This window comes from Salmo trutta, unplaced genomic scaffold, assembly GCF_901001165.1.
Source record: "Salmo trutta unplaced genomic scaffold, fSalTru1.1, whole genome shotgun sequence".
NCBI lineage: Eukaryota > Metazoa > Chordata > Actinopteri > Salmoniformes > Salmonidae > Salmo > Salmo trutta.
In genome coordinates, this window is record NW_021823412.1 from 1,190,173 (window position 1) to 1,216,982 (window position 26,810).

The 26,810-nt window shown below is 46.0% G+C and overlaps 1 protein-coding gene across 2 annotated transcripts in view; it reads left to right on the top strand.

Annotated features, from left to right (window-relative positions):
• fip1l1b (FIP1 like 1b (S. cerevisiae)) overlaps positions 1-25,354 on the top strand; it is a 27,489-nt gene extending 2,135 nt beyond the window's left edge. Inside the window, exons 3-19 of one of the 2 annotated variants that reach the window (XM_029748861.1) lie at positions 708-771; positions 1,154-1,260; positions 3,476-3,540; positions 4,484-4,591; positions 4,714-4,844; positions 6,885-7,003; positions 8,540-8,593; positions 11,903-12,002; positions 13,164-13,320; positions 14,696-14,722; positions 16,041-16,092; positions 16,576-16,634; positions 19,336-19,359; positions 19,445-19,531; positions 20,020-20,143; positions 24,268-24,549; positions 24,836-25,354. In XM_029748861.1, the coding sequence (XP_029604721.1) occupies positions 708-771; positions 1,154-1,260; positions 3,476-3,540; positions 4,484-4,591; positions 4,714-4,844; positions 6,885-7,003; positions 8,540-8,593; positions 11,903-12,002; positions 13,164-13,320; positions 14,696-14,722; positions 16,041-16,092; positions 16,576-16,634; positions 19,336-19,359; positions 19,445-19,531; positions 20,020-20,143; positions 24,268-24,549; positions 24,836-24,977 (1,702 nt within the window). In that variant the 3' untranslated portion in view covers positions 24,978-25,354. The remainder of the gene's footprint in view (positions 1-707; positions 772-1,153; positions 1,261-3,475; positions 3,541-4,483; positions 4,592-4,713; positions 4,845-6,884; positions 7,004-8,539; positions 8,594-11,902; positions 12,003-13,163; positions 13,321-14,695; positions 14,723-16,040; positions 16,093-16,575; positions 16,635-19,335; positions 19,360-19,444; positions 19,532-20,019; positions 20,144-24,267; positions 24,550-24,835) is intronic. The other variant, XM_029748862.1, reaches the window with a different exon arrangement.
• Positions 25,355-26,810: the final 1,456 nt, after the last annotated feature.

The window sequence follows — 26,810 nt, forward strand, 5'->3', positions numbered from 1 at the left end:
CAGTCTGAATGTATTGGTGATATTTACACCCTCAGTCTGAATGTATTGGTGATATTTACACCCTCAGTCTGAATGTATTGGTGATATTTACACCCTCAGTCTGAATGTATTGGTGATATTTACACCCTCAGTCTGAATGTATTGGTGATATTTACACCCTCAGTCTGAATGTCTTGGTGATATTTACACCCTCAGTCTGAATGTCTTGGTGATATTTACACCCTCAGTCTGAATGTCTTGGTGATATTTACACCCTCAGTCTGAATGTATTGGTGATATTTCCGCCCTCAGTCTGAATGTCTTGGTGATATTTCCGTTCTCAGTCTGAATGTATTGGTGATATTTACACCCTCAGTCTGAATGTATTGGTGATATTTACACCCTCAGTCTGAATGTATTGGTGATATTTACACCCTCAGTCTGAATGTATTGGTGATATTTACACCCTCAGTCTGAATGTCTTGGCGATATTTACACCCTCAGTCTGAATGTCTTGGCGATATTTACACCCTCAGTCTGAATGTCTTGGCGATATTTACACCCTCAGTCTGAATGTATTGGTGATATTTCCGCCCTCAGTCTGAATGTCTTGGTGATATTTACACCCTCAGTCTGAATGTATTGGTGATATTTACACCCTCAGTCTGAATGTATTGGTGATATTTACACCCTCAGTCTGAATGTCTTGGTGATATTTCCGTTCTCAGTGCACCTGTTCCTGCTACTGAGTCAGATGAGGCCGTTACTACAGGCAACGGAGTGGAAGCTCAGGTAAGACCTCTTCTCCAGTGTGTCCCAAATTCCCCCCTATTCCCCTATAGTGCTCTACGTTTGACCAAAGTAGTACACTATAAATGGAATATGGTGCCATTTGGGACCGAGGGGCAGTGTTTCTCCTGTCGTTGTGCGTGCGAGGCGGGATGACTTGGGCTTTGTGTGTAATTAAGGTCTGGAGTTTCCCCTGGTCAGTTCATGTGGTCTGGAAACCCTCCAGGACCTACTGTGTTATGTGTTCAGGAGATGGGTTCTGATCCGGTTTCTGTCTCTGTCTGTCTCTCTGTTTGTTTCTCTCCCTCCTCCCCATCTCTCTGTATCCCCCTTCCATCTCCCCCCTCTCTCCTCTCTCTCCCCCCCCTCTCTCTCTCTTTCTCAGGAGAAGGAGCCAGGAGATGATGATGACAGTGATAGCGACAGTGACGATGATGACGATGATGTTCGCGTCACCATCGGAGACATCAAGACCGGAGCCCCACAGTACACGTACGTGTCTTTTTTACATTTATTTATTAATTTCACCTTTATTTAACCAGGTAGGCTAGTTGAGTACAAGTCCTTTATTTAACCAGGTAGGCTAGTTGAGAACAAGTCCTTTATTTAACCAGGTAGGCTAGTTGAGAACAAGTTCTCATTTACAATTGCGACCTGGCCATGATAAAGCAAAGCAGTTTGACACATACAACAACACAGAGTTACACATGGAGTAAAACAAACATACAGTCAATAATACAGTAGAAAAATAAGTCTATATACAATGTGAGCAAATGAGGTGAGATAAGGGAGGTAAAGATTAAAAAGGCCATGGTGGCGAAGTAAATACAATATAGCAAGTAAAACACTGGAATGGTAGATTTGTAGTGGAAGAAAGTGCAAAGTAGAAATAGAAATAATGGGGTGCAAAGGAGCAAAATAAATAAATACAGTAGGGGAAGAGGTAGTAGTTTGGGCTAAATTATAGATGGGCTATGTACAGGTGCAGTGATCTGTGAGCTGCTCTGACAGCTGGTGCTTAAAGCTAGTGAGGGAGATGAGTGTTTCCAGTTTCAGAGATTTTTGTAGTCTTTAAAGTAGAGGTCCACCGATTAGGATTTTTCAACGCCGATACTGATTATTGGAGGACCAAAAAAAGCCGATATCGATTAATCGGACGATTTGTACATATATATTTGTAATGACAATTACAACAATACTGAATGAACACTTTTATTTTAACTTAATATAATACATAAATAAAAATCTATTTAGTCTCAAATAAATAATGAAACATGTTCAATTTGGTTTAAATAATGCAAAAACAAAGTGTTGGAGAAGAAAGTGAAAGTGCAATATGTGCCATGTAAAAAAGCTAACGTTTAAGTGCCTTGCTCAGAACATGGGAACATATGAAAGCTGGTGGTTCCTTTTAACATGAGTCTTCAATATTCCCAGGTAAGAAGCTTTTGGTTGTAGGAATTATAGGACTATTTCTCTCTCTACCGTTTGTATTTCATATACCTTTGACTATTGGATGTTCTTATAGGCACTATAGTATTGCCAGCCTAATCTCGGGAGTTGATAGGCTTGAAACCATAAACAGCGCTGTGCTTCAAGCATTGCGAAGAGCTGCTGGTAAACGCAGGAAAGTGCTGTTTGAATGAATGCTTACGAGCCTGCTGCTGCATACCACCGCTCAGTCAGACTGCCCTAACAAATTATAGACTTAATTATAATATAATAAACACACAGAAATACGAGCCTTAGGTCATTAATATGGTGAAATCCGGAAACTATAATTTCGAAAACAAAACGTTTATTCTTTCAGTGAAATACGGAACCGTTCTCTATTTTATCTAACGGATGGCATCCATACGTCTAAATATTGCTGTTACGTTGCACAACCTTCAATGTTATGTCATAATTATGTACAATTCTGGCAAATTAATTACGGTCTTTGTTAGGAAGAAATGGTCTTCACACAGTTCTCAACGAGCCAGGCGGCCCAAACTGTTGCATATACCCTGACTCTGCTCGCACTGAACGCAAGAGAAGTGACACAATTACCCTAGTTAATATTGCCTGCTAACATGAATTTATTTTAACTAAATATGCAGGTTTAAAAAAATATACTTGTGTATTGATTTAAAGGCATTGATGTTTATGGTTAGGTAAATTGGTGCAAAGACAGTGCTTTTTTCGTGAATGCGCTTGTTAAATCAACACCCGTTTGGCGAAGTAGGCTGTGATTCGATGATAAATGAACAGGCACCGCATTGATTATTTACAACGCAGGACAAGCTAGTTAAACTAGTAATATCATCAACCATGTGTAGTTAACTAGTGATTATGTTAAGATTGATAGTTTTTTATAAGATAAGTTTAATGCTAGCTACGGTCTTTAGAGGGATAGTTCACCCCTACGGTCTTTAGAGGGATAGTTCACCCGTAATGTCTAAGCCGATCTGTCCTTATTATTCCCAGATAAGGGGTTTCAAGTACAGCCGATGAGCCTGAATTCATCTATTGTATTTCACATCCTTTGGCGCTGTAGCGTTAAATTGTGTTGTTGTTGTTGTTGACATGTCTGGTTTGTTGTTGACATGCCTGGTTTGTTGTTGACATGTCTGGTGTGTTGTTGACATGTCTGGTTTGTTGTTGACATGTCTGGTTTGTTGTTGACATGTCTGGTTTGTTGTTGACATGTCTGGTTTGTTGTTGACAGAACGTATGGAGTGGCTCCTGTTAACCTGAACATAAAGACAGCGGGAGCCAGACCCTATGGAACAGGTACTGTAGTATTCTATCCACCACCTGTTCTATGCACTTCACTTTACATAAGCCTACATGGAGTGGGAAATGTATAGTACAGGCTAATATAGGTGTCCATTCCCACCGCCATGTCTTGATAGGTGTCCATTCCCACCGCCATGTCTTGATAGGTGTCTATTTTCACCACCATAGGTGTCTATTTTCACCACCATAGGTGTCCATTCCCGCCGCCATGTCTGGATAGGTGTCCATTCCCACCGCCATAGGTGTCTATTTTCACCACCATAGGTGTCCATTCCCACCGCCATGTCTTGATAGGTGTCCATTCCCACCGCCATGTCTTGATAGGTGTCCATTCCCACCGCCATGTCTGGATAGGTGTCCATTCCCACCGCCATGTCTTGATAGGTGTCCATTCCCACCGCCATGTCTTGATAGGTGTCTATTTTCACCACCATAGGTGTCTATTTTCACCACCATAGGTGTCCATTCCCGCCGCCATGTCTGGATAGGTGTCCATTCCCACCGCCATAGGTGTCTATTTTCACCACCATAGGTGTCCATTCCCACCGCCATGTCTTGATAGGTGTCCATTCCCACCGCCATGTCTTGATAGGTGTCCATTCCCACCGCCATGTCTGGATAGGTGTCCATTCCCACCGCCATGTCTTGATAGGTGTCCATTCCCACCGCCATGTCTGGATAGGTGTCCATTCCCACCGCCATGTCTTGATAGGTGTCCATTCCCGCCGCCATAGGTGTCTATTTTCACCACCATAGGTGTCCATTCCCACCGCCGTGTCTTTGGCAGCTAAGTGGAACTAGATGGTATAAATGTAGATATCGTTGATTTAAAGTTTTGATTGATGTATTAAATTGTCCTCTGTATATTTTAATACTGGTAGATATTCTAAATGGTTCTTTTCTATGTGGTGTTTTTGGTTTCTGTTGTCTCTAGTAGGGAACAAGTTAAAGGGTGTGGATCTGGAGGCCCCAGGCAACATCAATGGAGTCCCAGTAGTGGAGGTGGACATGGAGACATTCGAGGAGAAGCCGTGGAGGAAACCAGGTAGGTGTTCCTGTGTCTTCTGACAGAGTGGGGGGTTTTTACATTTCTGATTGGTCCACTTTTACACTGAGAGGCTCGGTAGGAGTTTGTAAAAATAAATAAACGATTGTGTGTGTCTGTAGGTGCTGACCTGTCTGACTACTTTAACTATGGGTTCAACGAGGACACGTGGAAGGGCTACTGCGACAAACAGAAGAGGCTGAGGATGGGCCTGGAGGTCGTTAATATCTCCTCCACCACCAGCAAAATCACTGTAAGATTCACCTCCTCCACTACCAGCTAAATCACTGTAAGATACAACACCTCCTCCACCACCAGCTAAATCACTGTAAGATTCACCTCCTCCACTACCAACTAAATCACTGTAAGATACAACACCTCCTCCACCACCAGCTAAATCACTGTAAGATTCACCTCCTCCACTACCAACTAAATCACTGTAAGATACAACACCTCCTCCACTACCAGCTAAATCACTGTAAGATACAACACCTCCTCCACCACCAGCAAAATCACTGTAAGATTCACCTCCTCCACTACCAGCTAAATCACTGTAAGATACAACACCTCCTCCACCACCAGCTAAATCACTGTAAGATTCACCTCCTCCACTACCAACTAAATCACTGTAAGATACACCACCTCCTCCACTACCAGCTAAATCACTGTAAGATACAACACCTCCTCCACCACCAGCTAAATCACTGTAAGATACAACACCTCCACTACCAGCTAAATCACTGTAAGATACACCACCTCCTCCACTACCAGCTAAATCACTGTAAGATACAACACCTCCTCCACCACCAGCTAAATCACTGTAAGATACAACACCTCCTCCACTACCAGCTAAATCACTGTAAGATACAACACCTCCTCCACTACCAGCTAAATCACTGTAAGATACAACACCTCCTCCACTACCAGCTAAATCACTGTAAGATACAACACCTCCTCCACCACCAGCTAAATCACTGAGATACACCACCTCCTCCACTACCAGCTAAATCACTGTAAGATACAACACCTCCTCCACTACCAGCTAAATCACTGTAAGATACACCACCTCCTCCACTACCAGCTAAATCACTGTAAGATACAACACCTCCTCCACTACCAGCTAAATCACTGTAAGATACAACACCTCCTCCACTACCAGCTAAATCACTGTGAGATACAACACCTCCTCCACTACCAGCTAAATCACTGTAAGATTCACCTCCTCCACTACCGGCTAAATCACTGTAAGATACAACACCTCCTCCACTACCGGCTAAATCACTGTAAGATACAACACCTCCTCCACTACCAGCTAAATCACTGAGATACACCTCCTCCACTTGGAGGGCTTTACGGATCCACCTGTACCCAAATACCCGAGCCCTGATCTGTGACCCAGAATTCTAAATAATGTCACGGGTCGAGGTCGAATCGGATTGTCAGGAGTCTCTGGTCCGGAAGGGCCCCGTACAGGTCTGAATGCGAGAGCGATGTTCTAATTCATGCTGCTGCTCCTCTTTTCTTTTCATGGGTGGTGCTTGCAGCAGCTGCTGCTGCTGGTGGTTGTTGTTGTTGGCCAATCACAAGTCACCAAAGCAGCAATAGGTTACAGCCATAGAGCCTCGCTCTGTGTTTGGCAAAACGTAAGAGATATCTAGTCAATGGAAGATGGAATTAAAATAACAGAATTAAAAGTTAAAGGAGAAATGAAGGCTACAACGACCAAGAGCCAACCAGTAGGCTGCTACTTAATATTATGAATGGAGTTGTTGTTACTTGTAACTGTAGGATTAGAAAGCCCAGACACTGTAGCCTCAATTAGCCTAGCTAGCTAGCTAACCTTAGCTAGCTTAAGTAGCTTCTCCCAGTTTGATGTCTTCAAGACAGGTACTACATAATCTTATTGGATGATAAATAACCTAGCTATGGCAGCTATTAGTGTACTATAGCGCGAGTCGGCTTGTTGGTTGGTTTCTAAACCTATGCCTGCACCGTAGACACGTGTACCGGAGGCAGCGGCTTAGACCGCTAGACCATCCTGGAACATTCTGGAACACCCTCTCTTATTTTCTGATCTCCCTTTCTCTCAATTCCCTTCCTTCTCTGGCTCTCCTCCTCCTCTCATTTCCCTTCCTTCTCTGGCTCTCCTCCTCCTCCTCAATTTCCTTCCTCCTCTGGCTCATTGAATTGCCATATGATAATCGGTGTAAAACAGACAAACCAGAGTTGTTTAAAACAAAGACGTCCATTTAATGATGATGTTATAAACCTAAAGATGTCCTACTCTACTCAGGTTCAGCAGGGCAGGACGGGGAATGAGAAGGAAGTGAGTTTACCCATCCACACGTCCAAACCTGACTTCCCCACTCCAGCCAGCCTCTACAAGTCATCCATGAACATGAACACTACCAGGTAAGAGCTGTACACAGGTCCTCAGATCAATAAGAGCCGTAAGGTTAGCCTAGGACAGGTAGAGACAGACGGTGAGGTTAGCCTAGGACAGGTAGAGACAGACGGTGAGGTTAGCCTAGGACAGGTAGAGACAGACGGTGAGGTTAGCCTAGGACAGGTAGAGACAGACGGTGAGGTTAGCCTAGGACGGGTAGAGACAGACGGTAATGTTAGCCTAGGACAGGTAGAGACAGACGGTGAGGTTAGCCTAGGACAGGTAGAGACAGACGGTAAGGTTAGCCTAGGACAGGTAGAGACAGACGGTGAGGTTAGCCTAGGACAGGTAGAGACAGACGGTAAGGTTAGCCTAGGACAGGTAGAGACAGACGGCGAGGTTAGCCTAGGACAGGTAGAGACAGACGGCGAGGTTAGCCTAGGACAGGTAGAGACAGATGGCGAGGTTAGCCTAGGACAGGTAGAGACAGACGGTGAGGTTAGCCTAGGACAGGTAGAGACAGACGGTGAGGTTAGCCTAGGACAGGTAGAGACAGACGGTGAGGTTAGCCTAGGACAGGTAGAGACAGACGGTAAGGTTAGCCTAGGACAGGTAGAGACAGACGGTGAGGTTATCCTAGGACAGGTACAGAGACGGTGAGGTTATCCTAGGACAGGTACAGAGACGGTGAGGTTATCCTAGGACAGGTACAGACGGTGAGGTTAGCCTAGGACAGGTAGAGACAGACGGTGAGGTTAGCCTAGGACAGGTACAGACAGACGGTAAGGTTAGCCTAGGACAGGTACAGACAGACGGTGAGGTTATCCTAGGACAGGTACAGACAGACGGTGAGGTTATCCTAGGACAGGTACAGAGACGGTGAGGTTATCCTAGGACAGGTACAGACAGACGGTGAGGTTAGCCTAGGACAGGTAGAGACAGACAGTAAGGTTAGCCTAGGACAGGTACAGACAGACAGACGGTGAGGTTAGCCTAGGACAGGTAGAGACAGACAGTGAGGTTAGCCTAGGACAGGTAGAGACAGACAGTGAGGTTAGCCTAGGACAGGTAGAGACAGACAGTGAGGTTAGCCTAGGACAGGTAGAGACAGACGGTGAGGTTAGCCTAGGACAGGTAGAGACAGACGGTAAGGTTAGCCTAGGACAGGTACAGACAGACAGACGGTGAGGTTAGCCTAGGACAGGTAGAGACAGACAGTGAGGTTAGCCTAGGACAGGTAGAGACAGACGGTAAGGTTAGCCTAGGACAGGTACAGACAGACAGACGGTGAGGTTAGCCTAGGACAGGTAGAGACAGACGGTGAGGTTAGCCTAGGACAGGTAGAGACAGACAGTGAGGTTAGCCTAGGACAGGTAGAGACATGAGACTCATGTATTATCTCTGGTAGAGGATTTGGCAAAACACGGTCTGGCAGTGGACCGACAGACGGACAAGCTTGCTTCCTTTTTTTTCTTCTCCTCTCACTGTACACATGAATGAGTTCCTCTGAGTGTGTGAGGGGAGGTCTAACTGTTTCCTCCTCCTCCCCCCTCTGATGGTAGGATCTCCCCCCCACAGTGGACTGCTCCTCCTGTTCAGGACATGTCCTACTATACGTGAGTGGGATGGGGCTTGTTCACACAACACACTGATACATTCATGTACACTATTGTGTCTTTTCCAGATGCTATTTCAGAAAAAATAAACTCATTTTAAGTTCCCTCAGCCAATAAACTAGTAACCAACGTCGTAGTCGCATCACGTCGTTAGGGCACAACGTGGTAGACAACAATGGTCACCACGGCAACGTCAAGTTTAACGGGAGTCATCACCATGGCAACAGTAAACACATTTAAATGCAACACATGTATGTACATTGACTCATGTGTGTGTGACAGGTGATATAGACATGTTATAGACATGTAATAACAGATTCTACACTGTGTGTGTGTATTAATAATACTGTATGTTGTCCTTTCTGACTTTAGTGTCCTGTCACTGATCTGTGGTGTGGTTAGGTAGTGATCTGTCAGTGTGTGGTGGTGGTTAGGTAGTGATCTGTCAGTGTGTGGTGGATAGGTAGTGATCTGTCAGTGTGTGTGTGGTGGTTAGGAAGTGATCTGTCAGTGTGTGTGGTGGTTAGGTAGTGATCTGTCAGTGTGTGGTGGTTAGGTAGTGATCTGTCAGTGTGGTGGTGGTTAGGTAGTGATCTGTCAGTGTGTGGTGGTTAGGTAGTGATCTGTCAGTGTGTGGTGGTGGTTAGGTAGTGATCTGTCAGTGTGTGGTGTGGCGGTTAGGTACCGATCTGTCAGTGTGTGGTGTGGCGGTTAGGTACCGATCTGTGTGTGTGTGGTGGTTAGGTAGTGATCTGTCAGTGTGTGGTGGTGGTTAGGTAGTGATCTGTCAGTGTGTGGTGGATAGGTAGTGATCTGTCAGTGTGTGTGTGGTGGTTAGGAAGTGATCTGTCAGTGTGTGTGGTGGTTAGGTAGTGATCTGTCAGTGTGTGGTGGTTAGGTAGTGATCTGTCAGTGTGGTGGTGGTTAGGTAGTGATCTGTCAGTGTGTGGTGGTTAGGTAGTGATCTGTCAGTGTGTGGTGGTGGTTAGGTAGTGATCTGTCAGTGTGTGGTGTGGCGGTTAGGTACCGATCTGTCAGTGTGTGGTGTGGCGGTTAGGTACCGATCTGTGTGTGTGTGGTGGTTAGGTAGTGATCTGTCAGTGTGTGGTGGTTAGGTACCGATCTGTCAGTGTGTGGTGGTTAGGTAGTGATGTGTCAGTGTGTGGTGGTTAGGTACCGATCTGTCAGTGTGTGTGGTGGTTAGGTAGTGATCTGTCAGTGTGTGGTGGTGGTTAGGTAGTGATCTGTCAGTGTGTGTGTGTTAGGTAGTGATCTGTCAGTGTGTGGTGGTGGTTAGGTAGTGATCTGTCAGTGTGGTGGTGGTGGTTAGGTAGTGATCTGTCAGTGTGTGGTGGTTAGGTAGTGATCTGTCAGTGTGTGGTGGTGGTGGTTAGGTAGTGATCTGTCAGTGTGTGTGGGTGGGTTAGGTAGTGATCTGTCAGTGTGTGGTGGTGGTTAGGTAGTGATCTGTCAGTGTGTGGTGGTGGTTAGGTAGTGATCTGTCAGTGTGTGTGTGGTGGTTAGGTAGTGATCTGTCAGTGTGTGGTGGTGGTTAGGTAGTGATCTGTCAGTGTGTGGTGGTGGTTAGGTAGTGATCTGTCAGTGTGTGGTGGTGGTTAGGTAGTGATCTGTCAGTGTGTGGTGGTGGTTAGGTAGTGATCTGTCAGTGTGTGGTGGTGGTTAGGTAGTGATCTGTCAGTGTGTGGTGGGTGGTTAGGTAGTGATCTGTCAGTGTGTGGTGGTGGTTAGGTAGTGATCTGTCAGTGTGTGGTGGTGGTTAGGTAGTGATCTGTCAGTGTGTGGTGGTGGTTAGGTAGTGATCTGTCAGTGTGTGGTGGTGGTTAGGTAGTGATCTGTCAGTGTGTGTGTGGTGGTTAGGTAGTGATCTGTCAGTGTGTGGTGGTGGTTAGGTAGTGATCTGTCAGTGTGTGGTGGTGGTTAGGTAGTGATCTGTCAGTGTGTGGTGGTGGTTAGGTACCGATCTGTCAGTGTGTGGTGGTGGTGGTTAGGTAGTGATCTGTCAGTGTGTGTGGTGGTGGTTAGGTAGTGATCTGTCAGTGTGTGGTGGTGGTTAGGTAGTGATCTGTCAGTGTGTGGTGTGGTGGTTAGGTAGTGATCTGTCAGTGTGTGGTGTGGTGGTTAGGTAGTGATCTGTCAGTGTGTGGTGTGGTGGTTAGGTAGTGATCTGTCAGTGTGTGGTGGTTAGGTAGTGATCTGTCAGTGTGTGTGGTGGTTAGGTAGTGATCTGTCAGTGTGTGTGTGGTGGTTAGGTAGTGATCTGTCAGTGTGTGGTGTGGTGGTTAGGTAGTGATCTGTCAGTGTGTGGTGTGGTGGTTAGGTAGTGATCTGTCAGTGTGTGGTGTGGTGGTTAGGTAGTGATCTGTCAGTGTGTGGTGGTTAGGTAGTGATCTGTCAGTGTGTGGTGGTTAGGTAGTGATCTGTCAGTGTGTGGTGTGGTGGTTAGGTAGTGATCTGTCAGTGTGTGTGGTGGTTAGGTAGTGATCTGTCAGTGTGTGTGGTGGTTAGGTAGTGATCTGTCGGTGTGTGGTGGTTAGGTACCGATCTGTCGGTGTGTTGTGGTTAGGTACCTATCTGTCGGTGTGTGGTGGTTAGGTACCGATCTGTCAGTGTGTGGTGGTGGTTAGGTAGTGATCTGTCAGTGTGTGTGTGGTGGTTAGGTAGTGATCTGTCAGTGTGTGGTGGTTAGGTACCGATCTGTCAGTGTGTGGTGGTGGTTAGGTACCGATCTGTCAGTGTGTGTGGTGGTGGTTAGGTACCGATCTGTCAGTGTGTGGTGGTGGTTAGGTACCGATCTGTCAGTGTGTGGTGGTGGTTAGGTACCGATCTGTCAGTGTGTGGTGGTGGTTAGGTAGTGATCTGTCAGTGTGTGTGGTGGTTAGGTAGTGATCTGTCAGTGTGTGGTGGTTAGGTAGTGATCTGTCTGTGTGGTGTGGTTAGGTAGTGATCTGTCAGTGTGTGGTGGTTAGGTAGTGATCTGTCAGTGTGTGGTGGTTAGGTAGTGATCTGTCAGTGTGTGGTTAGGTACCGATCTGTGTGTGTGTGGTTAGGTACTGTGCGTGGTATATTAGTTGGTAGAGAGTATAGACTGTAAACTCAGATTTAATGACTGAGTAGACGGCAGGTAGTCTAGTGGTTTAGAGCATTGGGCCCGTAACCGAAAGGTTGGAATCCCAGAGCCAACTAGGTGAAACATCTCATGAGCCCTTGAGCAAGGCACTTAGCCGTGACCGCTCCTGTTGTTCTGGGGAAGATGGTCTGCTTAATGACTCACGGTGTGGTTGTGTTCAGGAAGACCAGTGGTACTATCGACGTGATCGGAGGAGGGACTGCTACCATCAGCAGAGTGGAGGGACGACGAAGACACAACCTGGAGGGCAACAACATCCAGGTACACACACACACCTGGAAACAACATCCAGGTAGACACACACACCTGGAAACAACATCCAGGTACACACACACACCTGGAAACAACATCCAGGTACACACACACACCTGGAAACAACATCCAGGTAGACACACACACCTGGAAACAACATCCAGGTACACACACACACCTGGAAACAACATCCAGGTACACACACACACACCTGGAGAGAAACAACATCCAGGTAGAGACACACACCTGGAGGGAAACAACATCCAGGTAGACACACACACACACACACACACACACACACACACCTGGAAACAACATCCAGGTACAAACACACCTGGAGGGAAACAACATCCAGGTAGACACACACACCTGGAGAGAAACAACATCCAGGTACACACACACACACACACACACACACACACACACACCTGGAGAGAAACAACATCCAGGTACACACACACCTGGAGGGAAACAACATCCAGGTACACACACACACCTGGAGAGAAACAACATCCAGGTAGACACACACACCTGGAAACAACATCCAGGTAGACACACACACCTGGAAACAACATCCAGGTACACACACACACCTGGAGAGAAACAACATCCAGGTACACACACACACCTGGAGAGAAACAACATCCAGGTAGACACACACACCTGGAAACAACATCCAGGTAGACACACACACCTGGAAACAACATCCAGGTACACACACACACCTGGAAACAACATCCAGGTAGACACACACACCTGGAGAGAAACAACATCCAGGTAGACACACACACCTGGAGAGAAACAACATCCAGGTACACACACACACACACACACACACACGGAGAGAAACAACATCCTGGTACACACACACACACACACACCTGGAGAGATACAGTGGGGGAAAAAAGTATTTGATCCCCTGCTGATTTTGTACGTTTGCTCACTGACAAAGAAATGATCAGTCTATAATTATAATGGTAGGTTTATTTGAACAGTGAGAGACAGAATAACAACAACAAAAATCCAGAAAAACACATGTCAGAAATGTTATAAAATGATTTGCATTTTAATGAGGGAAATGAAAGGACCTTCATAGAAGTCAATGTAACCGTTCCATTGGCTGTTGAATCACATACCCGCTTGTGATTTGGCTGTTTCTTCGTTGTCTAGGTGATTTCGGAACACTCGTCGTCGGACGCTGAGCCAAACCCCAACAAGATGCCCCCTTTCTTCCCCCCCGGCCCCCTCCCCCCGAACATCCCTCCTCCTCCATTCCTCCCCCCTCCTCCCAACGTCAGCCAGGCTCCCCCTCTCATCCCCCCACCAAGTAAGTCTACACCTCTCTCACTTTGTCTCTCTCTCTCCATCTTTCTTTCTGTCTCTCGCCGTCTCTCTCGCCGTCTCTCTCGCCGTCTCTCTCGCCGTCTCTCTCTCTCGCCGTCTCTCTCTCTCGCCGTCTCTCTCTCTCTCTCGCCGTCTCTCTCTCTCTCTCGCCGTCTCTCTCTCTCTCTCGCCGTCTCTCTCTCTCTCTCGCCGTCTCTCTCTCTCTCTCGCCGTCTCTCTCTCTCTCTCGCCGTCTCTCTCTCTCTCTCGCCGTCTCTCTCTCTCTCTCTCTCTCTCGCCGTCTCTCTCTCTCTCTCTCTCTCGCCCGTCTCTCTCTCTCTCTCTCTCGCCGTCTCTCTCTCTCTCTCTCGCCGTCTCTCTCTCGCCGTGTCTCTCTCTCTCGCCGTCTCTCTCTCTCTCGCCGTGTCTCTCTCTCTCTCGCCGTGTCTCTCTCTCTCTCGCCGTGTCTCTCTCTCTCTCGCCGTGTCTCTCTCTCTCTCGCCGTGTCTCTCTCTCTCTCGCCGTGTCTCTCTCTCTCTCGCCGTGTCTCTCTCTCTCTCGCCGTGTCTCTCTCTCTCTCGCCGTGTCTCTCTCTCTCTCGCCGTGTCTCTCTCTCTCTCGCCGTCTCTCTCTCTCTCTCTCGCCGTCTCTCTCTCTCTCTCGCCGTCTCTCTCTCTCTCTCTCTCTCTCTCGCCCGTCTCTCTCTCTCTCTCTCTCTCTCTCGCCGTCTCTCTCTCTCTCTCTCTCTCTCTCTCTCTCTCTCGCCGTCTCTCTCTCTCTCTCTCTCTCGCCCGTCTCCGTCTCTCTCTCTCTCTCTCGCCGTCTCTCTCTCTCTCTCTCTCGCCGTCTCTCTCTCTCTCTCGCCGTCTCTCTCTCTCTCTCGCCGTCTCTCTCTCTCTCTCGCCGTCTCTCTCTCTCTCTCGCCGTCTCTCTCTCTCTCTCTCTCGCCGTCTCTCTCTCTCTCTCTCTCTCTCTCGCCCCGTCTCTCTCTCTCGCCCCGTCTCTCTCTCTCTCTCTCCGCCGTCTCTCTCTCTCTCGCCCGTCTCTCTCTCTCTCGCCGTGTCTCTCTCTCTCTCGCCGGTGTCTCTCTCTCTCTCGTCTCGCCGTGTCTCTCTCTCTCTCGCCGTGTCTCTCTCTCTCTCGCCGTGTCTCTCTCTCTCTCGCCGTGTCTCTCTCTCTCTCGCCGTCTCTCTCTCTCTCGCCGTCTCTCTCTCTCTCGCCGTCTCTCTCCTGCTTTCTGTCTCTTTCCCTCTCTAACTTTCTCTCCCACATTTCTCTCTCAGGCTCTAACTTTCTCTCCCTTTTATACATTTGAATATTCACCCTGTTTAACTTTCCCACAGAGAGGAATTTGCTAACAATTTGTTTTTATTTGGTAGGAATACCTATGAATGTCCCTCCTCCTGGTAAGAACAATACTCCAACTATACTCACTATTACTACACAAAATACACAATGACATTCATGATGTGGGAAAGACTGAGGAGTTCCACATATTAGAATACTATACAGCTTTATGTCTTAATGTACCCAGTTAGAATGTGGTGATGTCATAATGTGGTATAGGCTCAACAGTTAGAATGTGTCAGTGTGGTGATGTCATAATGTGGTATAGGCTCAACAGTTACAATGTGTCAGTGTGGTGATGTCATAGTCATAATGTGGTATAGGCTCAACAGTTAGAATGTGTCAGTGTGGTGATGTCATAATGTGGTATAGGCTCAACAGTTATAATGTGTCAGTGTGGTGATGTCATAGTCATAATGTGGTATAGGCTCAACAGTTAGAATGTGTCAGTGTGGTGATGTCATAATGTGGTATAGGCTCAACAGTTACAATGTGTCAGTGTGGTGATGTCATAGTCATAATGTGGTATAGGCTCAACAGTTAGAATGTGTCAGTGTGGTGATGTCATAGTCATGTGGTATAGGCTCAACAGTTAGAATGTGTCAGTGTGGTGATGTCATAATGTGTCAGTGTGGTGATGTCCTACTGTGGTATAGGCTCAACAGTTAGAATGTGTCAGTGTGGTGATGTCATAGTCATAATGTGGTATAGACTCAACAGTTAGAATGCCTCAGTGTGGTGATGTCATACTGTGGTATAGACTCAACAGTTAGAATGTGTCAGTGTGGTGATGTCATAGTCATAATGTGGTATAGACTCAACAGTTAATGTGTCAGTGTGGTGATGTCATAGTCATAATGTGGTATAGACTCAACAGTTAGAATGTGTCAGTGTGGTGATGTCATAGTCATAATGTGGTATAGACTCAACAGTTAGAATGTGTCAGTGTGGTGATGTCATAATGTGTCAGTGTGGTGATGTCATAGTCATAATGTGGTATAGGCTCAACTGTTAGAATGTGTCAGTGTGGTGATGTCATAGTCATAATGTGGTATAGACTCAACTGTTAGAATGTGTCAGTGTGGTGATGTCATAATGTGGTATAGGCTCAACAGTTATAATGTGTCAGTGTGGTGATGTCATAGTCATAATGTGGTATAGACTCAACAGTTAGAATGTGTCAGTGTGGTGATGTCATAATGTGGTATAGACTCAACAGTTAGAATGTGTCAGTGTGGTGATGTCATAGTCATAATGCGGAATAGACTCAACAGTTAGAATGTGTCAGTGTGGTGATGTCATAGTCATAATGCGGAATAGACTCAACAGTTAGAGTGTGTGTGTGTGTGTCTTAATAGTAACGCTGTGTGTGTGCAGGTTTCCCTCCTCCCAGCGGCCCCCCTCCCTCTCTCATCCCCACCTTGGACAGGTAAGACACCTCCACAGCTCCACCTTATAGACATCGATAGATTGACCCCTAGCCTCTCCCCTCCTATGTACTTGTAGAGATCTAAGGCAGCGTTTACACAGGCAGCCCAATTCTGATCTGTTAAACCAATTATTTACAAAAGAGCTGATCTGTTTAAATAACGTTAGCGCGTTGACTGGAAGTCTGTGGGTATCTGCTAGCATGCTAGTAGATACCCATCGACTTCCAGTCAACGCGCTAACGCTATTTTAACATTGGCTCACGAAAACTACCTCTAACTTCCTTCATACTGGACACAGAGACATAAAAATGGTGTCCATCTGACTCTGGGGAGGTAGACAAACAGCATCATTGTCAAAATCCTGAAATATCCATTTAATATGATTGATTGGATCAATATGTAATTGGCATCTAAAGTTTTGGATAAAATGATCATGACGACTTTGATATATTGAACGTTTTTGTTGCGTGTTTTATTTCTAGCAGTGGGCATCCAGGTGGATATGATGGCCGTCCCGTTCCACCATACCCCTTCCCCACAGGTAGGGGGCGACAACACACACTATCACTTTCAATCAGTATTCTATTATATATAACTCTGTCCAAAATGGATCCCTATTCCCTATGTAGTGCGCTACCGTTGACGAAGGTGCCATTTCGGATGCAGCCTCACTCTCAATCACTTTCAATGAATAAGTTATTATATTAAATTGTATTAAATCAATCCATGGGCTTCATTTAGCAACATATGTAGGATGGGACCCAATTTGGCCTATATAATGCACTTGTTTTAAGCAGGGCCAATAGGGGTGTGGTCAAAAGTAGTGCACTATATAGGGAACAGGGTTCCAGTTGGGTCGTACCCATTTATGATATTAGGGCCGGTACGATACCAGTATCGCGATACTCGTTAGTATCGTGGCAAGGAAACAAAACACAAAGCAGATTTACCTTCTTTAGGAAAACAGCCCTGATGTTGGGAACAAACATCATTATGTTGGAAACAAACATCATTATGTTGGGAACAAACATCATTATGTTGGGAACAAACATCATTATGTTGGAAACAAACATCATTATGTTGGAAACAAACATCATTATGATGGAAACAGCCCTGATGTTGGAAACAAACATCATTATGATGGAAACAAACATCATTATGTTGGAAACAAACATCATTATGTTGGAAACAAACATCATTATGTTGGAAACAAACATCATTATGTTGGAAACAAACATCATTATGTTGGTAAACAGCCCTGATGTTGGAAACAAACATCATTATGATGGAAACAAACATCATTATGTTGGAAACAAACATCATTATGTTGGAAACAAACATCATTATGATGGTAAACAGCCCTGATGTTGGAAACAAACATCATTATGTTGGAAACAAACATCATTATGTTGGAAACAAACATCATTATGATGGTAAACAGCCCTGATGTTGGGAACAAACATCATTATGATGGAAACAAACGTCATTATGTTGGTAAACAGCCCTGATGTTGGGAACAAACATCATTATGTTGGAAACAAACATTATTATGTTGGAAACAGCCCTGATGTTGGAAACAAACATCATTATGATGGAAACAGCCCTGATGTTGGGAACAAACATCATTATGTTGGAAACAAACATCATTATGATGGAAACAGCCCTGATGTTGGAAACAAACAAACATCATTATGATGGAAACAAACATCATTATGTTGGAAACAAACATCATTATGTTGGAAACAAACATCATTATGATGGAAACAGCCCTGATGTTGGAAACAAACATCATTATGATGGAAACAAACATCATTATGATGGAAACAGCCCTGATGTTGGAAACAAACAAACATCATTATGATGGAAACAAACATCATTATGATGGAAACAAACATCATTATGATGGAAACAAACATCATTATGATGGTAAACAGCCCTGATGTTGGGAACAAACATCATTATGATGGAAACAAACGTCATTATGTTGGTAAACAGCCCTGATGTTGGGAACAAACATCATTATGTTGGAAACAAACATCATTATGTTGGAAACAAACATCATTATGTTGGAAACAGCCCTGATGTTGGGAACAAACATCATTATGATGGAAACAAACATCATTATGTTGGAAACAAACATCATTATGATGGAAACAAACATCATTATGATGGAAACAGCCCTGATGTTGGAAACAAACAAACATCATTATGATGGAAACAAACATCATTATGATGGAAACAAACATCATTATGTTGGAAACAAACATCATTATGTTGGAAACAGCCCTGATGTTGGAAACAAACATCATTATGTTGGTAAACAGCCCTGATGTTGGAAACAAACATCATTATGATGGAAACAAACATCATTATGTTGGAAACAAACATCATTATGTTGGAAACAAACATCATTATGTTGGAAACAAACATCATTATGTTGGAAACAAACATCATTATGATGGAAACAAACATCATTATGTTGGAAACAAACATCATTATGTTGGAAACAAACATCATTATGATGGTAAACAGCCCTGATGTTGGGAACAAACATCATTATGATGGAAACAAACATAATTATGTTGGAAACAAACATCATTATGTTGGAAACAAACATCATTATGTTGGAAACAAACATCATTATGTTGGAAACAGCCCTGATGTTGGGAACAAACATCATTATGTTGGAAACAAACATCATTATGTTGGAAACAAACATCATTATGTTGGAAACAAACATCATTATGTTGGAAACAAACATCATTATGTTGGAAACAGCCCTGATGTTGGAAACAAACATCATTATGATGGAAACAGCCCTGATGATGGAAACAAACATCATTATGTTGGAAACAAACATCATTATGTTGGAAACAAACATCATTATGTTGGAAACAAACATCATTATGTTGGAAACAAACATCATTATGTTGGAAACAAACATCATTATGATGGAAACAGCCCTGATGTTGGGAACAAACATCATTATGTTGGAAACAAACATCATTATGATGGCATCCAGAGTCACATGTATTTATTTTCCAAGCTATAGCACACCATATTTTACATCCAGCGGGTTTTTAAAGCGCCAAACAGTTTAGTCTGTTATGATACTGCTATCGTCTCGGTCGTAATTGATATGGGATGTATTTTAACTCCACGTGTAAGTTTTATTAGGTGGGTACACACTGATATGTACACACACAATATTGTAATAATCCATCATGTTTATTGTCCCTCAGGTGGTTTCCCTCCTCCTATGACAGGTATGTCCTCATCACTACAGTATATCCTCCTCCTCACCACAGTATCTCCTCCTCCTCCTCACTACTATAATGTCTCTGTCTCCAGGTGGCTACCCTCCTCCTATGCCAGGTGTGGTGTCTCCATGGCCTCCTATGATGGACCAGTCTAAACAGTGGGACTACTACCCTCCAGGTAAACCAGTCTAAACAGTGGGACTACTACCCTCCAGGTAAACCAGTCTAAACAGTAGTACTACTACCCTCCAGGTAAACCAGTCTAAACAGTAGTACTACTACCCTCCAGGTAAACCAGTCTAAACAGTAGTACTACTACCCTCCAGGTACACCTAAACAGGAGGGTGGTATAGACAATGTATTTATTTAATGTGATCAGTGGTAGATCTATGTAATAGCAGAATTTAAAGGTCATATCTGATTGAGCTGACATATGCAGCGGTTACCGTGACTACGGTCTCCGTGAAGACAGGAACATTGCCTTTAACAGGGTCATAGCTGACAAAGCAGGATCAGATTGAATCCCAGCCTTACTCTGTTAGTCAGCGCCTCTACAAACAGTTTATGGGTGTCAGCTGTTTTTTTACTAGTGATCAATAACCAACCTGTCAATCAATAACCAATCAATCAGTGTGACCTGATGTTCTTTACTGTACTACTACCCAGCAGGACCGGGACCAGGACCCAGACGGGAGGACAAGAGGGAGAAGGAGAGAGAGAGACCCAGGGAGAGACCACATGAGAGGGAGAGGGAGAGAGAGCACAGCCCCTCCACTATGGCTTACAACAGGTTAGTCGAGGACGACGCGGCGACCGCGGGTTAGCCGAGGACGACGCGGCGGGTTAGCCGAGGACGACGCGGCGGGTTAGCCGAGGACGACGCGGCGGGTTAGCCGAGGACGACGCGGCGGCCGTGTTCTCCTAACAGTACATCTTCCCCGTACCGGGCTCGGACCAACGGTCCTCTGCTCGCTAACTAACACAAGTGACCGCATTCCTTGGCAAACCGGTTGAGCTATAGAAACATATTGAATATGATAGCTAGCTGTGGAGTTTGCTAGTGGTTAGAGGAGGCAGCTAGCCTAGTGGTTAGAGGAGGCAGGTAGCCTAGTGGTTAGAGGAGGCAGCTAGCCTGGTGGTTAGAGGAGGCAGCTAGCCTGGTGGTTAGAGGAGGCAGCTAGCCTGGTGGTTAGAGGAGGCAGCTAGCCTGGTGGTTAGAGAAGGCAGCTAGCCTGGTGGTTAGAGGAGGCAGGTAGCTAGCCTAGTGGTTAGAGGAGGCAGGTAGCTAGCCTAGTGGTTAGAGGGGACAGGTAGCTAGCCTAGTGGTTAGAGGAGGCAGGTAGCCTAGTGGTTAGAGGAGAGGCAGGTAGCCTAGTGGTTAGAGGAGGCAGGTAGCCTAGTGGTTAGAGGAGGCAGGTAGCCTAGTGGTTAGAGGAGGCAGGTAGCCTAGTGGTTAGAGGAGGCAGGTAGCCTAGTGGTTAGAGGAGGCAGGTAGCCTAGTGGTTAGAGGAGGCAGGTAGCCTAGTGGTTAGAGGAGGCAGGTAGCCTAGTGGTTAGAGGAGGCAGGTAGCCTAGTGGTTAGAGGAGGCAGGTAGCCTAGTGGTTAGAGGAGGCAGGTAGCCTAGTGGTTAGAGGAGGCAGGTAGCTAGCCTAGTGGTTAGAGGAGGCAGGTAGCTAGCCTAGTGGTTAGAGGGGACAGGCAGCTAGCCTAGTGGTTAGAGGGGACAGGCAGCTAGCCTAGTGGTTAGAGGGGACAGGCAGCTAGCCTAGTGGTTAGAGGAGGCAGCTAGCCTAGTGGTTAGAGGGGAGGCGGATAGCCTAGTGGTTAGAGGGGAGGCGGGTAGCCTAGTGGTTAGAGGGGAGGCGGGTAGCCTAGTGGTTAGAGGGGAGGCGGCTAGCCTAGTGGTTAGAGGAGGCGGCTAGCCTAGTGGTTAGAGGGGAGGCAGCTAGCCTAGTGGTTAGAGGGGAGGCAGGTAGCCTAGTGGTTAGAGGGGAGGCAGCTAGCCTAGTGGTTAGAGGGGAGGCAGCTAGCCTAGTGGCTAGAGGGGAGGCAGCTAGCCTAGTGGCTAGAGGGGAGGCAGCTAGCCTAGTGGCTAGAGGGGAGGCAGCTAGCCTAGTGGCTAGAGGGGAGGCAGCTAGCCTAGTGGCTAGAGGGGAGGCAGCTAGCCTAGTGGCTAGAGGGGAGGCAGCTAGCCTAGTGGCTAGAGGGGAGGCAGCTAGCCTAGTGGCTAGAGGGGAGGCAGCTAGCCTAGTGGCTAGCGGGGAGGCAGCTAGCCTAGTGGCTAGCGGGGAGGCAGCTAGCCTGGTGGCTAGCGGGGAGGCAGCTAGCCTGGTGGCTAGCGGGGAGGCAGCTAGCCTGGTGGCTAGCGGGGAGGCAGCTAGCCTGGTGGCTAGCGGGGAGGCAGCTAGCCTGGTGGCTAGCGGGGAGGCAGCTAGCCTGGTGGCTAGCGGGGAGGCAGCTAGCCTGGTGGCTAGCGGGGCGGCAGCTAGCCTGGTGGCTAGCGGGGCGGCAGCTAGCCTGGTGGCTAGCGGGGCGGCAGCTAGCCTGGTGGCTAGCGGGGCGGCAGCTAGCCTGGTGGCTAGCGGGGCGGCAGCTAGCCTGGTGGCTAGCGGGGCGGCAGCTAGCCTGGTGGCTAGCGGGGCGGCAGCTAGCCTAGTGGCTAGCGGGGCGGCAGGTAGCCTAGTGGCTAGAGGGGCGGCAGGTAGCCTAGTGGCTAGAGGGGCGGCAGGTAGCCTAGTGGTTAGAGCGTTGAGCCAGTAACCCAAAAGTTGCTAGATTGAACCCCCGAGCTGACAAGGTAAAAATCAGTTGTTCTGCCCCAAAACAAGGCAGTTAACCCACTGTTCCTAGGCCGTCATTGCAAATAAGAATTTGTTCTTAACTGACTTGCCTACTTAAATAAAAATTAACTCTGTTACTAGGGCCCTATAAAATCTGGAGACCGCGGACGGAATCGCAGAATCCAGACAATAAAAACTAAACGTATTGAACATGAATTAATTTGCCCCAAGTTTATCATAAGAGATTAGCAGAGTGCCATCAGTGATTCGCATTTCCACCAACTTTCTGAAGAGGCAACGAGGAATGCGTGGTTGCACTCAGCTACCCCTTTATGTAGCCGTTAGCCACGATGCTAATGAAAAATCTTCTGGTAGGTGCAACGTTTTCCGTTAACATTTAATTGAGAAGTTTTTTTTTTAACTACAAAGTAGCCTATGCTTTTACCTGGCTGAATGACATCATGATTATTTGCATTGGCGCGATTTGTTTAGCAAACTCTTACCATCACATGTGCTATAAAAACGCAGCTAACAGCCTCTTGCTCGGTGGGTAATGGAATTAAAGGGTAACTACAACCCTGCATAAAATATCAACAAACATGACCAGATCTCAAACCTGGTTTTAAGCTTTGTGTTGTGGACTTAGAACAATCCAATTTAGTTGTTTTTCTATTAATGTGTGAAACTGAGGAAAACCGAAACCTTGAGAAACAGAATTTTATTGGGCCTTATGTTACACGTTAACACACATTCAGTCCCATGCATGGTCACACATACACACCTCATCCAGTTTCACATGTTCTCTACCAAGAGAGAGCAAGATCTGTTTAAACAACGACCAACAGATTGACACACCTCATCTCACTGTCCAATCAGAAAGCATCTGTTTAACTTCTTATGGGCAGGTGGGACGGTAGCGTCCCACCTGGCCACCATCCGGTGAAATTGCAGAGCGCGAAATTCAAATTACAGAAATATAAATATTTAACATTCATGTAAATACAAGTATTATACATCAAAATAAAGCTTAACTTCTTGTTAATCCAGCTGCTGTGTCAGATTTCAAGGAGGCTTTATGGCAAAAGCACACCATGCGATTATCTGAGGACAGCGCCCCGCACCCAAAAGCATGAAAACATTTTTCAACCAGGCAGGTGCGACACGAAAGTCTGCAATAGCGATATAATAAATGTCTTACCTTTGATGATCTTCTTCTGTTGGCACTCCAAAAGGTCCCAGTTACATTCCAAGTGGTCCTTTTGTTCGATAAAGTCCTTTATATCCATAAAAACTCAGTTTAGCTGGTGTGCTTCATTCAATAATCCACTGGTTTCCCTCCTTCAAAATGCATCCAAAATGAATCCCAAACGTTACCAATAAACTTATCCAAACAAGTCAAACAACGTTTATAATCAAACCTCAGGTACCCTAATACGTAAATAAATGATCAAATTTAAGACGGAGAATAGTATGTTCATTACCGGAGACAAACAACAAAGAACACGCTTTCATTCACGCGCATGGAAACACTACAACCAAAATGGGAGCCACTTAGAAAAACTACAACTTCTAGCTCATTTTTCCAAAAACCAGCCTGAAACTCTTTCTAAAGACTGCAGTTCCTAGGGCTTCCACTAGATGTCAATCTGGGAGGACTTCGCCTCATAATAAACATGAAAGCCATTGGAAACAGTGGTAGGCTGAAAATTTGTCCTCTGGGTTTCGCCTGCCATATCAGTTATGTTATACTCAAACATTATTTTAACAGTTTTAGAAACTTTACAGTGTTTTCTATCCAAATCTACCAATTATATACATATCCTAGCTTCTGGGCCTGAGCAACAGGCAGTTTACTTTGGGCACGCTTTTCATCTGGACGTGAAAATTCTGCCCCCTACCCAAGAGAGGTTAAACGACCGACAGATTGACACAACTCATCTCACTGTCCAATCAGAAAGCATCTGTTTAAACAACGACCAAAAGATTGACACACCTCATCTCACTGTCCAATCAGAAAGCATCTGTTTAACAACGACCAGATTGAACAGTGAGTTGTTTCAATCAGAAAAGATGATTAGTCATGTCACTGTCCAGCGTCCAATGAGATATTCTGTCTGTCTGTGGTCTCCATAGTGATGAGGAGCGGTACCGCGGTTACCGGGAGTACCAGGCGGAGCGTGGCTACAGCGGCGGTGACCGTGGAGGAGGTGACCGTGGAGGGGGGGAGCGTGGAGGCGTAGACCGTGGGGGTGACCGTGGAGGGGGGGAGCGTGGTGGTGACCGTGGCAGTGGTGGTGAGCGTGGTGGTGGTGGAGGGGAGCGTCACAGAGAGAGGTCGAGCCGTGAGAAGGAAGAGAGACACAGAGAGAGAAGACACAGAGAGAAGGAGGAGGGGAGACACAAGTCATCACGCAGGTACGACACACACACACACACACACACACACACACACACTCTATTTCACCTCTTTGTTGTATCAGAATCAGAACTGTCTTCCTTTTCTCCCCCCTCTCTCTCTCCCCCTCACTCTCTCCCCCCTCACTCTCTCTCCCCCTCACTCTCTCTCCCCCTCTCTCTCTCTCCCCCTCTCTCTCTCTCCCCCTCTCTCTCTCTCCCCCTCTCTCTCTCTCCCCCTCTCTCTCTCTCCCCCTCTCTCTCTCTCCCCCTCTCTCTCACTCCCCCTCTCTCTCACTCTGAGCAGTAGCAGCAGGAGGAGACATGATAGTGAAGAAGGAGACGGTCACAGGAGACACAAACACAAGAAGAGCAAGAGAAGCAAGGAGGGCAAGGAACCTAGTGATGACATGGGAGGAGACCAGGAGAACCAGGACACCATGGAGTGACGAAGAGAACACCCTCCTCTGCCTCTCTCTCCTCCGCATCTCTCTCCCTCTGTTTCCCTCTATACGTCCCTCCATCTTTCTCCTCTCTCCATCTCTCCTCTGTTTCCCTCTATACGTCCCTCCATCTTTCTCCTCTCTCCGTCTCCCTCTGTATCCCTCTATACGTCCCTCCATCTTTCTCTCTCCATCACTCCCTCGGAGCACTGTTGTAGTTGATCATGCTCAGAGATTGTTGTTGTTTACCCGTTCCCTTCGTAGTCATGACGATCATAAACAACCCTCATCTTCTGTCATTTATTTTCGTCCCTCTATTTTCTTAACCAAACACCTCGCTGAAAGATGTCAATTTGTTGAATTAAAAAACAAGCTTTTGATAACTTCTGTGTGTTGGGTGGTTTCTGTGTGAGGCTGGGTGGTTTCATAGAGGCTAAAGTACAAGCCATAAGGGGTACATAGAGACTACATGACAAGTCATGTCATACAGTGCATTCGGAAAGTATTCAGACACCTTGACTTTTTCCAAATTTTGTTACGTTACAACCTTATTCTAAAATGGATTCAATTGTTTTTTCCCCTCATCAATACACACACAATACCCCATAATGACATCACAATACCCCATAATGACATCACAAACACCCCATAATGACATCACAAACACCCCATAATGACATCAAACACCCCATAATGACATCAAACACCCCATAATGACATCACAAACACCCCATAATGACATCACAAACACCCCATAATGACATCACAAACACCCCATAATGACAAAGCAAAACAGTTTAGAAATGTTAGAAAACTGACATCACATTTACATAAGTATTCAGACCCTTTACTCAGTACTTTGTTGAAGCACCTTTGGCAGTGATTACAGCCTTGAGTCTTCTTAGGTATGACGCTACAAGGTCGGCACACCTGTATTTGGGGAGTTTCTCCCATTCTTCTCTGCAGATCCTCTCAAGCTCTGTCAGGTTGGATGGAGAGACTGGTAGACTGGATTACTGTAAAATTACTATGAGACATTTTTAAAGGGGCTATAGAATAACTATCTTTAAAGTAATGACTCGGGACGTCGGTTATAAGATTAAAGCGTATTTTAATAATACTTCACGTTACATTTGACCACTTTAGATTCTATAAAACAATAAAAGAAAGTTGCTAGCGAAAGCCAGGCTTCATAAGTGGAGCATTTTCGTTCTCACTTCCACTTCCCGTCGCAAAGCATTTTGGTAATTGCAGTCTAAGACGCAATATACAGAAACAGCTCCATCATTGCATGGCTGCTAAAGTCCTCTTTTTCCCGGACATGTCCTCTTTTTGGACCTAAAAAAATGCGTCCGGCCGGGATTTCTAAATCGCCCAAAATGTCCGGGATTCTGCTTTTGCTTTCTACAGTCGCCATTCATTGTGTGCGTTTTTGGGGTTTTGCGTTGCTTTGACCTTTCTCTTTAGGTCCCGCCTTCTCACACGCCACCATTGGTGGGTCATGTAGGCGATACGCAAACATTGGTCAAACTGCATCTCAATCATTACCCTCACCATGGCAACAGCCAAGAGACAGAGCAGCAGCTTGCTTGTCAACAGTGGCACATGGCTCCAGAACAGCGTAAAAATGCCCAAACGCAAATGTAAATTTACAGACGATTTACATAGAAAATTCCCGTGTTTTCGTCTTGGTCGGGATCCGTGTGAAGCAGAATACATGACCTGCAAAGCTGGCACGTACGTGTCAGTGTCAAATAAAGGTGCTAGCGACCTAGAAGCCCACATAAGCTCCGCAAAACACAAAATTGCAGCTAAAGGAGAGAGTTCGTCAGGTAAATT